The 22,592-nt window shown below is 35.2% G+C and overlaps 2 protein-coding genes across 2 annotated transcripts in view; one reads left to right on the plus strand and one right to left on the minus strand.

Annotated features, from left to right (window-relative positions):
• The first annotated feature begins 7,699 nt into the window (after positions 1 to 7,699).
• or30bu1 (odorant receptor, family 30, subfamily BU, member 1) lies at positions 7,700 to 8,683 on the plus strand. The gene has a single exon (XM_056467577.1). The coding sequence runs from the start codon at positions 7,700 to 7,702 to the stop codon at positions 8,681 to 8,683; it is 984 nt and encodes a 327-aa protein (XP_056323552.1).
• Positions 8,684 to 15,671: 6,988 nt separating this feature from the next.
• Positions 15,672 to 22,592, minus strand: part of ubl3a (ubiquitin-like 3a) — a 43,316-nt gene continuing 36,395 nt past the window's right edge. Inside the window, exons 5-6 of the mRNA XM_056466666.1 lie at positions 21,640 to 21,717; positions 15,672 to 17,225 (exon numbers count right to left, since the gene is read on the minus strand). Of these exons, the coding sequence (XP_056322641.1) occupies positions 17,173 to 17,225; positions 21,640 to 21,717 (131 nt within the window). The 3' untranslated portion in view covers positions 15,672 to 17,172. The remainder of the gene's footprint in view (positions 17,226 to 21,639; positions 21,718 to 22,592) is intronic.

The raw sequence follows: 22,592 nt of genomic DNA on the forward strand, positions 1-22,592 counted from the left end.
TTTCTTTTATAACACTGTAAACATAACTTCGCAGGTCGATCATCTTCAAATGCAAAAGGCATTTTTTAAGTGTCCTAACTTGACTGCTGCTGTAGAATGGGATGTTTTTTTACATATCTTTAAATGTGTGCTTTAGCTATGTCAAAATGAAAGCAAATTTTTTAAGGGCTCTGCGTTTTGTCAATTGTATAGCTTTAATAATAATAATAATAATAATGGATATAACAAATTATAATATTATAGTATAGACATTTTTACTAGGCTACTTTAATATTAATCCCTAACTGAAAAACGAATGTGAAAATGACTGGCAGCTGTGCTAAAATTAATATAATGGCAAATTTCTTCTGCGTTTTTTCCCTTTATAGCTCAATAGTTTTATTCAAAGAATATAGTTCTCTCTTCAACTTTCAGGTTTGAGGTGGGGGAAGAAATGGCAGAGGCAATTCAAATGTACCATCTCTAAATTAAAAAAGGCCACTTACGCGGCATCTGTGTGTAAAGATTATTACCTTATTTTTATTTTATTATTATTATTTATTTATTCATTCATTTTCTTTTTGGCTTAGTCCCTTTATTAGTCTGTAATTGCCACAGCGGAATGAACCGTCAACTTATCCAGCATATGTTTTACGCAGAGGATGCCAGGAGGGCCAGCTGGGGCTTCGGGACGGAGTGAAAGGAGAGGCAGGACTTTGCCCCGAGTCTGGGAAAGATGGCTTGCCGTCATTACACTAGTTTTCCGATGGCACACGAGTTACATGCGCCAAACACATGAACAAATAAATTAATAAATAAGGGAAAGAAAACATCTAGCCTTATAGGCTGAGTTCTTTTTGATTATAACCGCCGTTAAGTTTCCATTTTAAATGTAAGGCTGTTGCAAAAATAATAAAATTGCTTAAAATAATACAATTTTAATTTATAAGTGACTTTGCTGCGTCCCCCTTGATGTTTCAATAACGCATAATAATCTATACACCATATTAAAGACACTTAAATAGACATGATTTCGGCCTCACTGATGCCCATTAACTCCTGACAGACAAGCTTTTGGTTATGAGAAGGGGGAAGGGGTCTCCACTATTAAGTGTTTTTCACAAACATGAATACACAAAATCCAAAACTCCTATAGGACGGATGGCGTAACAAAACCTATGCGTTTAAAAACGAAACCGCATTAAATATGGGGCCTTATGAAAATGAATGTTTCTATCTTTTGAACGGTGACGGCATAATATCATGGAATTACTTTCAATAGCAAAATAAAAAACATCTCAAGGAAGAACGGACAAAAGAAAGTTTCACTTCTATCACTCTCTAAAAGTTTTGGTTTGGTTCATTGTAAATGCTCAGTCTCGTTATGAACTGATCTTCATTTCTCTGTGTTGGTGGAATAAAGCAGGCGAGTCAGCCGCACCAATTTATGAGCAGACAGAGCAGGATTCTCATGATGACCACCAGCGCAATTCCGCTCTTTGTTATGAGCCGTAGTTTCAGTGTAAACTTAGTAAAGGTGAGTTTCTTTGGCGATGATGTGTACAGTGTTAGATTTTATATTTAGCGGACATTTGCGCTGAACACGCGGTGAATGCAACGCATCAAGATTCGGGCACCTTCTCCGAAAACACTCGATTGATCTCAGCTGGTGGATCAACATTTACCTCATGTTATGATCGCTGTCATCTGCGCCATTATTATTATTATAACTTTAGGGGAGGTTTGCAAACCTGTGCACTTTTCACTCTTCAGCCGTTTGTATTTCCTGCAGTAACAAAAGCTCCCTGTTCATTATATTCAGACACACAAATGCTCCCAAATATATTATGAGGGCGCATAGATTAAATTTCGGGCGCTCATGCGACCAAAATGGTTGCAATTTCGAGCCCTGTAGTATAAGGACATGTATTCAGACCACAACTGAACGTTTGAAGAAAATTGAATGCCTTATTATTTAGAATTAGCTATTATTGATGTAAATGCAGCCGTTCAAGGCGCATAATTGATTTATTACGGTACTGACGGTATTAGAAAATCCATGTCGTGGCGCAATGTCACACCGGTGATGACTATGACACCGGTGTACCGCCCACCCCTACTACCTGTTATTTAAAATATCTATATTACGCTCCAAGCATTCGCCAAAAAGAAAATATTTCTAAGTAAAAACACAAAACATAGCTGAATAGAGTGTTGCCTGCTTTAAACGATGGGTTAGTAATTATATTATAACTGGTTATGTTCAGGTCAATGAAATAATACCTTTAATAAATAAAATATGTTCGTAAGAACGTGGTGGGCCAGTGATTCCGTCGCTGTCATCAGTGGTTTAATGAGCTCAGGAGAATTCTGCTTTGCATTTTTCTATGCATTACTAACATCACTAAACCAGACATTTGTTTTATAAGTTAACCAAATATTCGCAGAGATTCAGCAGTTTTTTTTTTCTGACGCGTTTGCCAGTCATGCCAGTCAGTGAAAAAAAAGTAACCGTGGCCCTGTTTGCAGGTATTAATATTCGTTTTTTCGTCAATCTGATGCAATTTTTATTATTTATACAGGACGTTAAAATGCAATTAAAAGTTTCAAATCAATTAAACTCAATTTATAAAAAGGCTAGCCTATTTTATGCATTAAATATAACTAATTTCCTTTATTTCTGATTAGACCATGCATTTTAGACTATTTTACAATTGTAATATGTGCATATGCTTTTTTTAAATAACATTCGTTTAACAAATATTTTAGCACATCGAAAGTAATTAAGTGACCTGTTTTTTTTTTATTAAAACCTTTATGCAAAAGGATCAGAGGATAAATTATCGTAGGATAAACGTATCTTATGGAAAAACACCAATTGACGGGCTCTGCTTTCGGTTTTAAAAGAATCAAGCAGCTTTAAAAAATATAATTTGCTGAAGAGAAATGACAGGAAAAAAAGAAAGAAAAAGATAAAATATATAGGGACTGTTAAAAGAACATTTTTCTTTAATATATTCTTTCGACTCCGAAACATCAGCTAAGAAAGATTATGATGAATGACGGAGTTTTCTATTGCCTGCTTCAGCAGTTGTCCCGGTCCCGCTGGTTATGAACGAGGAGGCGGAGAGAATGCGCTGTTTAGTTTCGGCTTGATATATTTAAATAAAAACTAACACCGAACTGCTTTTAACGCTCAAAAAGTTAAACTAAAATGCTCAACTCTTGTTGGTTGCACCTGCGGAATGCACAATGAACCAAACGCGCCATTATTTTAATTCTATATTCGTGAAGAATGAGCCATGAGATTGAGATTTTTGAAGGTGCTCTCTAGCGGCGAAGTTCCTGGCAGAGTAGCGAGTGAAAAAATGTGCATAAAGAAATTGGACAAGAGGAATAACATTTAAATTATATAACAATCATCGTATTCTTTCTAATCCTCGCCCAGTTTTAATACAAGTTGTGTTTTTTAAATATTTGTGGCTGGGAAGTTTATTAAGAATATATTTATAATTATATATAATTAAATAAATACATAATTATATGTATATATATATATATATATATATATATATATATATATATATATATATAGAGAGAGAGAGAGAGAGGAGAGAGAGAGAGAGAGAGGAGAGAGAGAGAGAGAGAGAGAGAGAGAGAGAGAGAGAGAGAGAGAGCTGCTGTAAAGGCTATTTCTTTCCGTTCGCATCCCGTCCCTTTGCGCCCCCTGGCGGCTTTTTCACAAACGGCGGTCTTACACTAAAAACAGAGCAGCATTTATTTCAAACGGCGGCGGTATAAGCCACGGCGGTAATAGCCACTTTGAACTCTCACCTACTGTATATATATATATATGTATATGTATATATGTGTATATATATATATATGTATATGTATATATATATGTATATATATGTATATATATATGTATGTATATATATATATGTATGTATATGTATATATATATATATGTATATATATATGTATGTATATATATATATGTATGTATATGTATGTATATATATATGTATATATATACATATATATATATATATATACATATATATATATATATATATATATATATATATATATATATATATATATATATATATATGTATGTGTGTGTGTGTGTGTGTGTATGTATATATACATACATATACACACATATACACACACACATATATATATATATATATATATATATATATATATATATATATATAGATTTATATATATATATATAGATTTATCAGGGATGTCTTCTTGAAAAAGTATAACTTAATAATGATAGTATAGTATACTAAAAAATATTTTACGGGATGGACAGAAAGCTACAGTGTGCAGTTTTCAGTGTAAAACTTTAACAAAAAGCTTTCATGGTGACATTCATGGTGAACTAGAGACTGTTTGCTGTCCAACCGCAGATGACTCAATGATTTAGTAGTAAAGTAAAGGACAGAAACAGTAAATCCGAGCAATTTTTATCTAGATTTATTGGATTATAATGATGGAATTAATTAAACTAGGTTTAGAAATGGAGCAATTTATGTGCAGATGCATTTTATAAGAACACAGCAAAGCAATAATAGAGTATTATAGATATCACTGCTTCAAAAAAAGTACATGCTATTGTGTAACTGTGCAGATTAACTATGTATATACTTGATAGCTGCAGAGTCCACCCTATACACAACACCTTCACTTTTTTCTGTTTTTGATTTTGAGTTTAATAACATGCACCTTTTGTAAAGCTAATTTTGAACAATAATTATTGTGAAAAGCGCTATATAAGTAAACTTGAATTAGGTACACCTCTCCAACTGCTCTGAAACACAAATTTGTAATCAGCCAATCACATGGCAGAAACTCAGCACATTTAGGCATGTAGACATGGGCTGTTTCTCAATATGCGTTCTTCAGCAGACTTGGGTTCTCGTGAAATATCATCTCAGCTGCCAAAGTTCAGTTCCAATACTCAAGACCGCAAGAACAGAGGATGCGTGAATGTGTTCTTGATATCTTGATACCTATCCAACTGGAGATTGGAAGTGCAGCATTTTATTTAGATTTATAATTAAAGTTCAGAGACGTAACTTATTTACCTCAGGAGTTTCTCTAAATGAAACGGGAAAAAAAATCTTAATAAAGGAATTAACACATTAAGGGTGTTTGTTTGCTGAAATTCGCATTAAAATCTGTTCTATTTATATTGTGCAACGTATATTTATAATGTTTTTATGCATAGTATATCTTTTGAAAAGGGGAAAACAATAAATTGTTGTATGAATGCTAAATGTTTAAATAATTTTCCATTAAAAAATGCGTGAAAGTTATGGACCATCAGGAAGGATCTCATTTCTCGAAGGACGCATTCTCTGTTCTCGTGGTCTCCTGAGTTCGTTCTTCCGAGGACACCTGGCCAGACCGGTCTCCACAAGAACGAAAGTCTGTTCTCTGCGTTCTTGCAATTGAGAAACAGCCAAAGTCAAGACGATCTGCTGCAGTTCAAACTGAGCATCAGAATGGGGAAGAAAGGTGATTTAAGTGACTTTGAAAGTGGAATGGTTGTTGGTGCCAGACGGGCTGGTCTGAGTATTTCAGAAACTGATTAACTAGCACCAAGTATCAAAAGTAAAAACGGCATTTGCTGCGGTAGGAGAAGGTGAATCGTTTCTTTATTTAATAAATGACTTGCGCCTCAGAAGACAAAGCAACACGCAATGAACGCATGGTGGCATTTGAAAGTGTGAGACGCTGAGCACAGACGCTGTTGACAGTTCTGGAGGTAATTAATCATATAAAAACACTAATACTGAAATAATTAAGGTGTTTTAGAATGACCAAAACATTTTAGATGCTTTACAGCGTGGTCAGCCTGCTGGTTTGTCCATTCACACACATTTTTATCATCTAGTTTTATGATCTCTTAGAACAAAATCACATGACTTTTTTTTAAGCACATACTGGAATTTGTTCTGTAAAAGTGTTTCCATTGTAGTTTATGCGCATCTTTTCTTATCGAATAAAAAGTTTATCCTACTCAGTTGTACGCATGCCTTTTTTATGCACATTTTCAAAACTTATGCGCATCTTGGTGTTTCCATCAACCAATTTGTGTTATGCACATATACAACATGTGCATAAAAATAGGTGGATGGAAACATAGCTACTGACAGAGCAGAGCTCATTAATATCCATGACCCTTCCAAATAAGGAAAAAATGCATTTCTAGAGAATTTCTGCACTTATGAAAGTCACCATCTATTCAGAAATCAATAAACACTCTTTGTGCATTCTTTGGCACCAAAATAAGGTAACTGTCAATAACTAAGATTAACAAAAAATAATAAATAGTGTTACAAATGCATTGTTAGTTTAAAGTCGCAAATGTAAACATGATACCTGTATTTAAAGCATCAATAGTTTTCATCAACACTAATCCTCTTTATATTGTGTGTGTAAAAAAAACAGGACAAAGCTAGTATGTAGTTAGAGAAGTATGTAGCAGGGGTCTTAAAAATGTTGATAAATCAATTATGAAAAAATTAAGGTCCTTAAAAGGTATTTATAGTCTTAATCGTGTTTTTACGAGGTCTTAAATTTTGTTCAAGCGTTGTCCAAAGTGTTTGGGTCTAAAAAAGCATAAATAAAGCATAAAAATATATATTTTCCTCCTAATATTAACAACGGCGTGCTCGATCCATGCGATTGGATCGGGCTGGGGCGTGTCTGGCCAAGCTCCTCCGTCCGGTTGATGTCACATAATTTGCGACGAACGCAGGAATTTTCGTGTAGTGAAACCATAGAGCAAGACAGGCAAGAAAATGTAACTTTTGTATACTCCTGGTTGGAGAAAAACAGTTTAAACAGTGGCTGACGCCTGTCGCTGAACAACCACGTAATTTATTCTTTCAAGCTTTGTTTCTTCCGAGCTTATCTGAGTTCTGTTGAATGGTTGTGCTCCATAGATTTATTTAACTACAAATGTTTATTAAGTTAAAGGATTGATACTGATTAGAACTTGAAGTGGTGATGAGGTCTTAAAATATTCTGAGATGGTCTTTAAAATGTTATTGAAATTACCTTAAGGATTTCTGCATATACCCTGATGTAGTTTCCGTGTAAATGTTTGAACACAATGGTTATTGTTGGAATGGTATGTGAGGCAGATAGGCACCTTGTAAAATTGAATAAGAGAATTGAATAAGAGAACCCAAGCCAAGCTTTATTCCATAATGATCTTCCCTAGTCCCAAAGCCCAAAGGTCAGCCCAGAATCATGAGTTTTTCAAAGCATGATCCTTCATGACGTGTTGGACCCTAAAGGCTTTAACACTGATTCCACAGCTATAAAATAATGAACTCACAAGCAAAGCTTTAATATGAGAGATGTGACATGCTGAGGCAGGAATATTCTTATCTCATTCTTATATTCTCATGTCACAACACTTAACTGAGGAATAAGCAAGGTAACCATGTGATACAAATGTACATTTGAACAATTCATGTTATTTAGTAATTAAATATTGCATTTACTTATAATTACGTACATGTTTTATAATTTTATTTAAAATTCTGTGTGATGATTTCATTTAAATAATGGTGTTTTTAACATTTTGAAGAGAATTGTCTTCATCTTAAGTTAATATTTTGCCAAATCAGTCTCAGTTTCTGCAAGCAAGTTCTTTTGTAATGTGCAGTTTACTGTATGTTTCAGCATGTCACAGGCAAACGACACCACAGCCTCTACTGTAACTGAGTTTTTCATCATGGGTTTTCCTGGACTTCTGCCAAAATACTACAGCCTGACAGCGGCACTTTTATTCTGCATCTACATCGCTGTGATCACCGGCAACTCTCTCATTGTGGTTCTGTTTGTGATTGAGCGCAGTCTCCACAAGCCCATGTACATTATCATGCTGAGTCTGTCTTTGTCTGATATCGGCTTTTGCACAGTTGCTTTGCCTAAAGTCATTTCTCGCTATTGGTTCAACGACGGTTATATTTCCTTCTACATTTGTTTATTTCAAAGGCAGCTCATTCATTATTTTGGTACCCTGAACTCTCTCATTATGATGCTCATGGCTCTAGATCGGTACTTGGCGATCTGTCACCCACTCAGATACCCTGTTTTAATGACAAACCGCACTATGGGACTATTAATAGGGTTTTCATGGGTCACTGCAATGATTGCACCATCAATCAGTTTATCTCTTACGCTGAAACTGCCATTCTGTGGGCCAAACATGATTGCTCATTGCTTCTGTGATTCTTTATCAATGAATCAGCTCGCCTGTGCTGATGCATCCTTCTATAACCTTATTGCCTTTGGTGTGGCGATGGTTGTGCTCCTTGTACCGTTATCCTTCATTATCTTTTCCTATGCAAGCATCTTAGTTTCTGTGCTTCAAATAGCAAATGCAAAAGGCCGACTGAAAGCCCTTTCTACATGTGCCACACAGCTCACTATCATAAGCATCTATTATGTGCCACGATTTGCAGTTTACATCACTTCTAACGTCCCGAATGCGCAGATGAACAAAGCTGAGAAGATCGCGCTGGTCATGTTTTATAGTCTGCTTCCACCACTGATGAACCCCTTCATCTACTTCATCAGGATCAGAGAAATCAGACAGTTCTTTCTCAAATACTGCACTCAGAGGAAAAGGATGATCTGTAGCTCAACAACTGTTTCTAAATAAGGCTGCCGGGTGTTAACATGCGTGCATGAAATGACTTATGTGCTGTTCTTTTGCATTTACAATTTTTAATTTACAATCTTTTTTAACCCTGGACCACAAAATCAGTACTTTATTGCAATTGAGATTTATACATCATCTAAATGCTGAATAAATAAGCTTTCCATTGATGTATTGTTTGCTAGTACAGGATAATATTTGAATTTTTTTTTTTTTATTATAAATTTTGCAGACAGAAAAACAAAGAACAGACAGACAAACCCATCATGAAACCATAATCTGTGCAAAATGTAAAATGAAGCATGAAACAAGAGAAAAGGGCGACATACAAAACACATATGACCTACAAAAAGACACAGCAATTGATGTAAAGAGAGAGAGAGAAAAAAAACTTCAGAAATTAAACAAGACTATTAGTCTTTATGGTGTTTTAGAAGAAAAAAAAAAAGACTGGATCCCACATTTTATCAAATTTCGCAGTTCCCAGAGGTGATATATCTATTTTTTTCCAAATGGAAAGTGGAGGTGAGTCCAAAAAGCCAGTCAGAAAAAAGAAGCCTAACATTTCTCTTCTAAAAACAAAGGATAACTTTAGCTATGATCATGCCATACTGAATACAAGAAAATATAGAGTCTGAGGGTTCAAAAAACCAAAGTCACCTTTAAATTTGTCTAAATCAGGGATGCGCAAATTTTTCTTATGAAGGGCCAAAAACCAAATTTGATAGAGGCTAGCGGGCCAAAGGTAAATATAGGTGGGGCAATTTACCATGGGTCATTTCTTAATTTATTTAATGTTTAAAAATGACTTGCAAACATTGCTTTATATTAACTAATACAGTATTTTTAGGTTTGTACAATAAACGTATTAAAGTAAAAACAAAACAATCTCATTTATAATCTAACTACACCAGTTTTTGCCTTGACTTGCTTGCCGATGTCATCTGCATAGTCCTCTATTCGTCGAGTAACAGGATATACATTTTAAACAATCAGATTCTTTTACATTTGATTGAAACATTTAATTTCAGTTCACTTTTTTGTAGCTCAGCAATAAAACAATCAAAAAAGGTTACGTCAAATTAGAAACAACGTTCTCTGGATTGAAGCTATTCACCCCAACCCTCTCCATCATACTCACTCTCCTCTCAGATGGGATGGTGGGACAAGGTTACAATGGGCCAACTTCAGCCCACAGACTCTACTTTAGGCATCTCTGGTCTAAATGAAGTTCCTAGCAATACATATTACTAATAAAAAAAAATGTTATTTTTATATATTTACTGCATGAAATTATTAAAAAATCTTCATGAAACATGATCTTTACTTAATATTCTAATAATTTTTGTCATTAAAGAAAAATCTATAATTATTACTATTGCCAAAAATATCCCCCTGGAACAAAAGACTTGTGTTGTTGTACATGATCATATATTTTAGTCATTTTTAATATGTATTAAACACATGAAAGGCCTTGCAGTGAATGATGTGATACACAAGATCATCTTCTTTGACCATAAAATTGTAGTCTTATATCTTCATTAAAAAAGCGAGAGAGCAGATTTGTCAGAAAAAAAATTCAGAAAAAGGTATGGGTCAAAGAGGAGACTGTGGACATTTTAGTGTCCAAATTTAATTTACAGAAGTGATTTATACTAATAGAAAGCCTATATGGGGTCTACTCCAGTGTTTCAAAAAATATGTGAAATGTTCGTGAATATACACAGGTAAAAATGAAACTATACTTGTGAACTTTTTAGCATGTATAAAAGAATAAGACATATAATAACAAAATATTATTGTAAATAATTAAAAACCTCTTGGGCACAGTGGCAAAGAGAAAGATTTAAAACAGACATTAATTAGTATTTTGAGTCTTCCAATGTCATTATATGTTTGGTTTAAATTTGACAGGTTTTTTAATTTGCTTAGCATAGTTTATATAAATTATTGTTAGACTGGGTGGGGTTATAGCGGGTGTCTTCCGTAAATCCCATTAAAAATGATTTGTACGACTTGGTTGCTAAACTCCATGTAATGTTTAATATATAAAGTACATGTGTATATTTAATTATTGAGCATACAGGGTTCAGTGTTTCCTCTAGGATTTTATCCAGCTGTGGCGGCAGACTCTGTTGTGCATTATACACAGATCTATCAACTACATGTGGCGTTATTTCATTGACAAATGTCGTGAGCGCAGTAAAACAAGTAGAGATCGCATTCATGTAGTAGCTTACGAGCATGTCAATCTCTGTGCTCGAGCGCCGATTTCCTCTGCTCGTGCACAAAACTTCTTGCGCGCCCTCAAATACATGCTGCTCAAGTGCAAATTTTCTTGTGCGCCCTCAAGTGTGATTTAGCACATTTATATAACGAGTAGGTCTCCAACATTTATTCGATTTGCTAGGAATATTTATGAATGTCTCCAATAGACCTACAGAGCGGCATTAATGCGTCCTGAAGTAAAGTGAAACGGCTATAAACTCCAGCAAGATAAAGTCACTGTATGCAGAACCACAGACATTTATCTATAAATAAAGTATAATGATATAAACTGTGTTCATCTTAACTGAAAGCTACATCGTGTTTGCTGGCCTCACGCAACACACGCCTGTCAGTCAGTCGGTCAGCACGTCACCTTAAAGGGTTAAACAAATAGCGCACAGCACTACTACGATTACAGAAAAGTTCACCCTGTTATAATTCACTTTCCTTTTAATACATTTTTGGTGCGATTATCACCTGCTATTTAAAAAAAAAAAAAAAAAAAACGACTGTATGTTTTGAATAAGAAGCTGTAATATAGCCACGGCGGGATGAATTTTGGAAGAATGAATGTAGACCTATGAATGTAGCGGAAACCATGGGGGTTTATTTATTCTTTTTACCTAGTTTATTAAGGGGCTGTGGAATCTTTATGGTTTTAAATATTATTTGGCGCACTGCAAGAAAAACACTTTCGACATTTTAATTAGAAATAAATTGATTGATTGATTTTGTTTGACAGTTCTAATAAAAATATACAAACAAGTCCAGTTAGACCAATTAATACATTATTTTAAAAGGATAAAGTACACAAAAAAGCCACAGGCTTATTTCCATTGTAGTCCTCGATATTCTTAAAAAATGAACGAGCAAATCATAAATGGAGTGCAAACATCATCAGCTCTGCAACTCAGCACAACAAAATCCTCAGCGTCAACTGTAAAACAACCACTTTTTAATTTCCCTTTTAAAAACACTCTCAATTTGAATCGCTTTATTAAATCGTGGGCAAAACATTCCAAGCAGCAGAGCTAGTACACAAAAAAGAATTTCTACCTGATTCACTATTAAATCTATATGTGTGAGTATCCCTGCTACGGGCTCTTGTAGAATAACAATGTACCTCACTAACTAAAACATAATAATTAAGAAAATATTTAGAGACCATTTTCTTTAAAATCTTAAATACAATCAATTAAAATCCCTGTTTTTGAGTCTGCAGCGTCGATCTATTTTCATGAAACACTTAAAAACATTGACATCTCTCCCTCTTCATAAGTGAGAGCAACATTGGTATTATTTCAGTTGCAGGGACAGCATGTGTAAATATTTCAGCCAATAATAATCTGTTCTTAAATAATTTTAGGCAACATTTGTTTACCAAAAAGGTTTAAATAAATACACCTTGTCAGAAAAATGTCAATTTAATACAGTATTAGCTGATGCTCATGGTAGTAAAAATATTGATTCTTATCATGAGAAGCTGAAGAAACTCATGCTGGATGAGTTGTCAAAGGCCTTTTATTTCTTCTGTTTTATAGGCCTACTTGTGAAGGCCAAATAACATTTGACATGTGTCTGGTTCTTTCCCAGTGATGGGTTGCAGCTGGAATGGCATCCACTGCGTAAAACATATGCTGGATAAGTTGGGAGTTCATTCCGCTGTGGCGACCTCTGATGAATAAAGGGACAAAGCCGAAAAGAAAATGAAATGTATCTGGTTCTTAGGAGTTATGAAGTCAAACTCATTTTATTTTTATTATTTAATTATGTATGATGGTCATGTGCAGTTAGGCCAAAGAAAATACTGATTTAACTAATGTTTCTTCGTGTAGACTCCCATTATTACCACGTTTTTCATACTATACTTCTGAAGGATGTCGTAAGAAGTGTTATGAGAAGCTTATGGTAGGCTTTTTTGGCCACCTAACGTTACCACAGTTAATCTTGTAGGCTACTTAAAAAGACAGTTAAATGTTGTTAGATTTTTTAAAAACGTTATAAATCGTATTATGAATCGCGTTACATTAACCATATATATTTACTGACATTGTGATCAAATCAAAATACAGTCCTCAATAAGGCGAATGTCTGTATGAGAACTTCAGTTCCACTAGAGGGCGCAGTGGCGGCAAAAGTTCCTATCAAATAAAGCAAATATTAATTTAGCTTGATACATATCTTTTAATTGAGATATTTGTACAGGAAAAGTAGCTTACAATTAATAATAATAATAATAATAATAATAATAATAATAATAACAATGATACATACGAATTTACATTTATGATAAAAATATAATAAAAGATTGAATGGGATTGTGTTCCGTTTGTGAGTATAAGTGAATAATATGTGTGTAACTATGATTCTTCCCACAAGGTGGCGCAGAAAGCTCGCATAAAGTATTTGACATCAGGAACTGAAGGGGCTGGTTGTAGTCTGATGATTTATTAAGATAAAGATCAAAACGTTCATGATTAAAATATCACATCTTTTAGGAATACACTGTTCTCTGCATATCTAAGCTGCCAAATATTTATATGCAGAATTGATCAAAGCACAGTTCAAACTGGATAAAAATACTATATTGAATATATTTTAAAAATGTGATTTGTTCTCGTGACACAAGGCTGAAGTCAGCAAGACTTTGCTACCACAAATCATTCTAATATGCTGCACTTATTATCAGTGTTGGAGACTGTGTTGCTGCACATTTTTGTTTGTTTGTTTGTTTGGTTTTTGCTCTTATTTTGATTGTTTTTTGCTCCTTATAATTTCTTTTAAATGTATTATATAATTTAAATTTAAGACATCGGTTAAAGTCTTTTTTATTTATTTTTTATGGATTTATTAGGTGTTGATTAAAGTAAAATTTTAACTTTCTATTCAAATATTGTCATTTAGAGCCTCAATTTCTACATAAAACGATAATTGGCCAAAACTAAAAGAAAAAAACTCCTTTGCAGTTAAAACATTGCTTATTAAGTTGTCGAAAATATAATAATAAAGGTAAAAGAAAACTTGGCACCTTTTATTTCATGCACAAAAGGTTATTAAAACTTAATTTTATACTATATACAGTTGAAGTCAGAATTATTAGCCCCCCTTTGAATTTATTTTTTTAAATGTTTCCCAAGTGATCTTTAACAGAGCAAAGAAATTTTCACAGTATGTCTGATAATATTTTTTCTTCTGGAGAAAGTCTTATTTGATTTATTTTGGCTTTAAGAAAAGCAGTTTTTAATTTTTAAAAAGCCATTTTAAGGTCAAAATTATTAGCCTCTTTTTGCTACCCTAACCTGCCTAGTTAACCTAGTTAAGCCTTTAAATGTCACTTTAAGCTGTATAGAAGTGTCTTGAAAAATATCAAGTCAAATATTATTTACTGTCATCATGGCAAAGATAAAACAAATCAGTTATTAGAAATGAGTTATTAAAACTATTATGTTTAGAAATGTGTTGAAAAAAATCTCTATTCACACACACACACACTCTCTCGCTCTCTCTCACCGGCCACTTTATTAGGTACACCTGTACAGCTCATTAACACAAACTTTCTAATCAGCCAATCACATGGAAGCAACTCAATGCATTTAGGCATGTAGACATGGTCAAGACGATCTGCTGCAGTTCAAACAGAGCATCAGAATGAGGAAGAAAGGAGATTTAAGTGACATTGAACGTGGCATGGTTGTTGGTGTCAGACTGGCTGATCTGAGTATTTCAGAAACTGCTGATCTACTGGGATATTCACGCACAACCATCTCTAGGGTTTACAGAGAATGGTCAGAAAAAGAGAAAATATCCAGTGAGTGGCAGTTCTGTAGGCACAAATGCCTTGTTTATGCCAGAGGAGAATGGCCAAGCTGATAGAAAGGCAACAGTAACTCAAATAACCACTCATTACAACCAAGTCATGCAGAAGAGCATCTCTGCAGAAGACCACACCGGGTGCCATTCCTGTCAGCTAAGAACAGTAAACTGAGGCTACAATTTGGATGGGCTCACCAAAATTGGACAATAGAAGATTGGAAAAACGTTGCCTGATCTGATGAGTCTCTATTTCTGCTGCGACATTTGGAGGGTAGGGTTCAGAATTTGGCATCAACAACATGAAAGCATGGATCCATCCTGCCTTGTATCAGTGGTTCAGGCTGCTGGTGGTGTTGTAATGGTGTGGAGAATATTTTCTTGGCACTCTTTGGGACCATTAGTACCAATTGAGCATCGTGTCAACGCCACAGCCTACCTGAGTAGCCTTGCTGACCATGTCCATCCCTTCATGACCACAGTGTACCCGTCTTTTGATGGCTACTTCTAACAGGATAACGCACCATGTCACAAAGTGCAAATCATCTCAGACTGGTTTCTTGAACATGACAATGAGTTCACTGTACTCATATGGCCTCCACAGTCACCAGACTCAATCCAATAGAGCACCTTTGGGATGTGGTGAAACGGGAGATTCACATGGATGTGCAGCTGAAAAATCTGCAGCAACTGCGTGATGCTATCATGTCAATATGGACCAAAATCTCTGAGGAATATTTCCAGTTCCTTGTTGAATCTAAGTCACGTAGGATTAAGGCAGTTCTGAAGGCAAAAGTGGATTCAACCACCCTGGTACTTGTAAGGTGTACCTAATAAAGTGTCAGGTGAGTGTATATTTGTTTAAAAAAGAATCTTTCTAAAGTATCAGAAGACAAACACAAGCAATAACACATTAGACTTGAATAATCTGGATTCTTTATTCAGTTTATAGATGTATTTCCATTTGTATTTTAGAGAATGAGAAGCATTAGTTTTATTTACAATTATCTTTTTAAAAACTTCAGCTCTGTACAGATTTAAACCCTGATAAGGACCAATATTTTTCAGACCTAGTGTGGTGTTAAAAAGCAGAAAAGCAAAGACCACGTACAAAGAAAAAGAAGATTATATCAAATTATGAACATTTAAAAAACAAAAAACAATGATAATAAGAAACACGGTACAGTAATTTCTTCAACCATTAGAGAGAGGGTTGCTGCTGTTAAAGTACATGACATAGTCAGCGTCTCACTGCTCCGAATGCTAATGTGCTAACTGTTTAAAACTATCATACACTAGACACCAATATATATCAACAATCTATAGTTATGTTCTCTATAAGATTCATATTAAATATACTCTACACGTATGTAACCTTCCAATACGGTTCCCATTTGGAAAAACAAGAGGAAAGAAAAAAAATGACACCGATTTAGAAATGAAACAGCTCACGTTTCTGTCTTGTGCAAACAATTTATATATTTATATATCTAACAAGTAAGGGGAAATGGAAACCAAGCCAAACTTCATTCCACAGATTTCTTCTGGCACCAAACGCAAGCATTAATTTACACTATCTACGCTTGGGGGGGGAATAAAGGGATAGTCGGACCCTTCCTAAAAAAGAGAGCAGCTCCGATCAATCTAAAGAAAACACTGGATGACTGTCAAAACACAGTCGCAAATGTTATTGGTTATTCATTACGTGTTATTTAGACTTTGAGCAGACGTCCGGAGATCCACCCTCCTGCAAATCAACCTTTCAGCAATCTCCAGGATTAAAAAGAGCCATCAAAACCATAAACACTTCTCAAGCGTTCATCAGGCACATCAATACTTGTTCTCCTGGACAGACACTGTTTAGCACTTCACCAGAACAGTCCGCCGGTCAAGCGTGTGCTAGTATTTCATGCTTCTTCTCCTCTGCAGCGGATCCGGCTGCGCTGTTAAACGTGAAAAGTTCATCAGACCCTGTGTAAATTCCTTCTTCCCTTCTGAGAGGAAGAAATGGAGGGCCTGGAGTCTCTTCATCCTCACTGAATCATTCATGTTTACTATGTGCAATAAAAAACTGATCAACAAGGGCCTCCTCCATGTGCAAACCGGCAGAAGAAGGTGTGTGTGTGTGTTTCAGTGAGTTCATAGAGGTGTTAGAAAAGGTGTGTTTCAATGAGTTCTTGAAGGTGTTAGAGTGTGTGTGTGTGTGTGTGTGATGGCGAAGGCGGGATGCTTTTATTATATGCTGCTCTCCAGGTTGGATGATCATCTTTTGGCTTGAATCTCAGATCTGTGTGTGTGTCTATGTGTGTGTGTTTTCCTCTCCGGCTCTTGCTAGTCTGGTGTGAGTAGTTGTTTAAGCAGCTTCTGGTGGCGGGTGACGGGACACACTCATTCTGAGGGACGAAGGGACGTATTTACAGGATCACACAACAGTTGCTCTCTCCAGTCTTTTCCCGGTTCCTCTGACCTGAAATAAATGAACAGAAATAAAAAGTGCTTAATATTACTGAATCACAACACTAGTGATGCTGCGCAACTATTTTCTTAGAAATCGAGTTCATTCATCTTCCTTTGGAGGGCGACACGGTGGCTCAGTGGTTAGCACTGTCACCTCACTGCAAGATGGTTGCTGGTTTGAGTCCCGGCTTGGTCAGTTGGCATTTTTGTGTGGAGTTTGCATGTTCTCCCCGTGTTCGTGTGGGTTTCCTCCAGGTGCTCTGGTTTCCCCCATAGTTCAAACACATGCGCTGTAGGTCAATTGAATAAACTAAATTGTATGTGTGTTAATGAGTGTGTGTATGGGTGTTTCCCAATATTGGGTTGCAGCTGGAAGGGCATCCGCTGTGTAAAACATATGCTGGATAAGTTGGCGGTTCATTCCTCTGCGGTGACCTGTGATGAATGAAAGGACTAAGCTGAAGGAAAATGACTGAATTTAGTCCCTTAAAGTCTTAAATTGACTGAAATCTTGTCTTGAAGGTCTTAAATCTTTTTAAACGGGTCTTTAATTTTCCTTTGATTATGTAAAGCTGCCCAATCGATCCAAAACGCATCCAATCACCAACAACACATCTCAAGAAAACTTTCAGCAAATCTATTGATAACTAATATTATAACTGTAGTCTGTCCATACATTTAGTTTGTAGAGTTTTTTTTTTAAGTTATGTTGAACAAAAACTGATGTATACAACCAATGTCTGCTTGTTTGGACACATGATTTGAAATATATATATATTTTTTTCTGCTGGTCCATTTTAAAAATCCCTAACATCTAGCCCTATATAAGTAAAATTTCATTCTTCATGGTCTTAAAAAAAAAAACCCTGCTTATTTATCACTGGTCACCACATCGGAATGAACCGCCAACTATTCCAGCATATGTTTTAGGTAGCAGATGCCCTTCCAGCTGCAATATTGAGATAATTCTCCAACAATTCTGAATAGATGACTGATTAAAATGTCACTTGAACAAATGATTCAATGACTCACTTATTAAAAACTGCAAAGTGAATCAGCATTTTAGAACAAATCAATTAAATGTATGAAATGATGGCTGTTAAAATGAGATGTAATTGCTACAGTCTGTGTACAGTTCATTTATTATTTATAAATGACTGAATTGATGAAGGCAGCACAGAGGCTCAGTGGTTAGCACTGTCGTCTCACAGGAAGAATGTCACTGGTTCGAGTCCTGTTCTCCCCGTGTTGGTGTGGGTGTTTCCCACTACTGGCTTGTAGCTGGAAGGGCATCCGCTGTGTAAAACATGCCGGAATAGTTGGTGGTTCATTCTGCTGTGGCGACCTCTGATATAGAGACAAAGCCAAAGGAAATTGAATGACTGAATGAATGAATTAATTAACAAATAGATTCCTCACTCATATGCACAATATAAGTGGATTAATTTTGTGAACAAATGATTTAAATGACTCACTCTTAAACACTTCATTGTACTGGATGAATCTGTTTTTTTTCTGAACCACTGTCTTAAATGATTCAACGACTCACTCATACAAATTCATTCAGTACTAGATGAATCTGCAATGTTTTAACAAAAGATGACTCTTAAAATAAAATGTAAAATAGAGTTTTTGTCAATGCATTTTATTTTTGATAAAAAATGAATGAATGATTGGATGACTTACTCATGAATATTTTGTTGTTGCATTTTACTGGATGAACCAGTATTTTTGAAAGAATCTATTGAACATATGTTAATTAGATAAATAGAGATAAAGTCAAATTGTTAATTACTGCAGTCTGCGTAAAATAAATTTAATTCCTTTAAAAAATATCTGAACAAAAGATTAGATGACTCTTGGATGGACAAACTCTGGATGGATTAGTGTTTTTTAATGAATCGTTTTAACAAATGATTCAATGACTCCCTCGTATAAACATTTCATTGTTTCATTAATCTTCCTTTTTTAACAACTGTCTTGAATGAATGATGTAATGACATAAAGACAACTTGATTTATTACTAGATGAATCAGCATTTTTGAACAAATCTAATGAACAGCTGATTCAATGACTCTCATAAAGAATGCTTGTTTCAATAGTTCCTAAATAAGCCCTGTTGAACAAGTAATTTGAACAAATGATTCAATGACTCACTTATAAAGACTTCAATTGTTACATTACTAGATGAATCTGCATTTTGAATAAATCTATTTAACAAATGATTCAGTTACTCGCTGATAAAGACAACTTGTTTCATAAGTTGCTAAAAGAAGCCCTGTTAAACAAGTTGCTTGAGCAAATGATTCAATGACTCACTTATAAAGACTACATTACTAGATGAATCAGCATTTTTTTAAACAAAGCTTTTGAACAAATGATTCAGTGACCCACTTGAAAAGGCTTCACTGAATGAATCAGTATGGATACAACATTGAAAGTGTCAAGTAAAGTAATTTTAAGTGGCATCAGTGTTTATATATGATGTTTATATGTGAACTTTATAGCATCTATAAACTTTACTTCCTGTACGTCTGTGATCATTTGACTTTTTAATACATAAAGGCACTGTGTGGCTGAAAACATCAGAGATTGGAGTTGTTCATAACTATAAATGACACCTGCTCTCTGTGAGTCAGCAGCACACGGGTCTGAGGATTTGCTGTGATCTGACTTGTCAAAGGTTAAATAGACAGTCGAATTGCTGTCGTTTAGGAATAAGACTGTGTGGGTGTTTGAATCTAGTGCTCAGACAGCATTTTCAATCTTCATGGGGATTCTTTTATAATGATGTAGGCAGCAATAATGTAAGCTTGTATGATGCATATTTTATTCTGCATATATTCTTCACACAAAAAGCATCCTTAACATGCTCAACAACAAAAACTGCATATGCTATGGTGGGCAGAGAAACCTCATTCGTTTATAAGATTTTAAAGGTGCCCTTTAATGAACATCTGGATATACCAAGGCATAGTAGAATAATAAAAGATCAGAATATGGAAATGGGCATACTGTGAGCCTCAGACACCACTGTTTCCTCGTTCTCATGTATATTCACCAAGTGTAAAACCCCGGTGGACAACGGGCCAATCAGAAGACAAAACAGGGCTGATGACTCACAGGCCACGGCCTCTACATTTGCATGTGTGCATAATTTAGGCTGTTCATCTGGACCTGACGAGCAGCCATGTCATCAAGCGCTGAGATCATTAATATGCACACCTCATGATAAGCAACAGCGTTTTCTCCCTTAGCTATTTTTAAGCGTATATTTGATGTATTTTACTTATGTGGGACTTTTATTTTGAAAATGCGAGCGCCAAATTGTTTATTGTGTGTTACTGTCCAATGATGACAGACATGCTTCAATATCCCCTCAGGACAAGATTTACAGATTACACATTTATTAACCTCTCTGTAGAGGCATAAGGTATGTTTAGTTACATCTTTTGTTCATTTATCAGGTTTATTGAGAAATTTGATGCGTGTTTCAACAAACACTCTGCTCAGATGTCATCTGTTCACGCAGAGGTTGATATTAATTCCTGGGTGTGTTTTCGTTGACCCTAGCTTCAAAATACAACGCGATACATCTCTATCAGTCTCTTTTGTCAAATTTAATTATAATTTAGCCTTTATCCACAACAGATCTGGTGAGCAAAATAGGTTAAAGTTACTCTGATTGGGTTTATATTTGTCTGTGTTCAGCATACGTCATGCTGTGTGTGAGTCTGTAAGAGCGGCACGAGCGAATATTCACAACACAAACCATATATGGTCAATCATGGACCTTCTGATTCTATGGTATTTCATGGAGTAATAAATTAGCTAATAAAACAGTTTCTGGAGATTTTTTTGAACTTACTGAAGCCATAAACCTACTATGTAGATATCAGAGAACAATTTAACTTATTAAACCAATGGAGCATATGACACCTTTAACAAAACAATGTGTTCCATGTGCTGTACTTGCATTTACTGGAGTAATACAGAATTAGCATAACAGAATTCAAATCAGCATTCATTTTGACTACTTATAACAGTTTTTGTTTATTTTGCGTAAAAGTAAAATAAAAACTAAAACATCAAAAAAAATTTTAGACAGAAAATGCTAAAAAATAGATAATAAATGACTCCAAACATGCACCTACATATTCATATTACTCTAAAACCATAAATCAATAAAATAAGCATCATTTTGTTTCTTAATGGCTTTTGTTCAGTGTTGCAAATATTTCAAAACCAAACCAGCAAGCATTCAATTCATAGTTATTTTGCCCCAAAATATTGCCGGGGGCCAGGAATGATCCCCATTCTCTCAGCTGCTGATTTTTGAGGAAAGTGAAGGCTGCAGTGAATCAGGGAGCGTGTGAAAAAGTGAAGGAGGCGTGTGCAGAGAAAACAGAGGGCAGAACGGTTACCTTGGGAATTTGGCTCGGGCAGCGTCTCTCTGGCAACTAAATGCATCACTGTGGTTTTTCCGAGAGGCAGTTTTAAAACTGGAAGACAGGAGAAAAAAAAGAGTGTTGGACTGAATGACCACACAAGAGACTAATGCAGCTGTACATGCATAACACTGGGGTCACTTTTCAAGGGGATTCAGTCACAGGACAGAGAATGACATGTAAAACCTCTGGATCATTTCAGTCTGTATCTTATTGAGAGCTGTCACTGACTCTGAGACTCTGTTGCTCCTGACCTTTGCCTTCACGCCTTGGTTCTCCTGAATGGAGAAGGTGTCAGCATGTATTATCAAACTGACACTACTCTGGCAAACTCTGCCTACACTACACCAAGTCATCGGCTGTTCAGATCTGAAACTGGGTTTTCTTTATTCACTCGTAGACATGAGAAATGTTTTGCACAGACAAAACAAACTGAAACAAACTCTTTCTTATGACTGCATATATTTAACCTTTTCACAGGTCACAAGTAATTACTTAAAATAAACATAAAAACTGTAGGAGTTATTATAAGGAGGATTATGAAGATGTTTTTATATTAATATTTTGTAAAAATTAAGAAAGAAGCTAATACTCTGGAAAATATTGGCTGACTTTTATAACGAAAACTATGATAGATGGATGGATGGATGGATGGATGGACGTACGGACGGATAGACTGACAGACAGACAGATAAATGAAGAGAAGATAGATAGATAGATAGATAGATAGATAGATAGATGGATAGATAGATAGATGGATAGATGGATAGACAGACAGATGGATAGACAGACAGATGGATAGACCAATGGAGAGATGATAGATAGACAGACAGACCAATGGAGAGATGATCGATAGATAGATAGATAGATAGATAGATAGACAGACAGACAGACAGACAGACAGACAGACAGACAGACAGATAGATAGA

This window comes from Danio aesculapii, chromosome 10 (assembly GCF_903798145.1).
Source record: "Danio aesculapii chromosome 10, fDanAes4.1, whole genome shotgun sequence".
Taxonomy (NCBI): domain Eukaryota; kingdom Metazoa; phylum Chordata; class Actinopteri; order Cypriniformes; family Danionidae; genus Danio; species Danio aesculapii.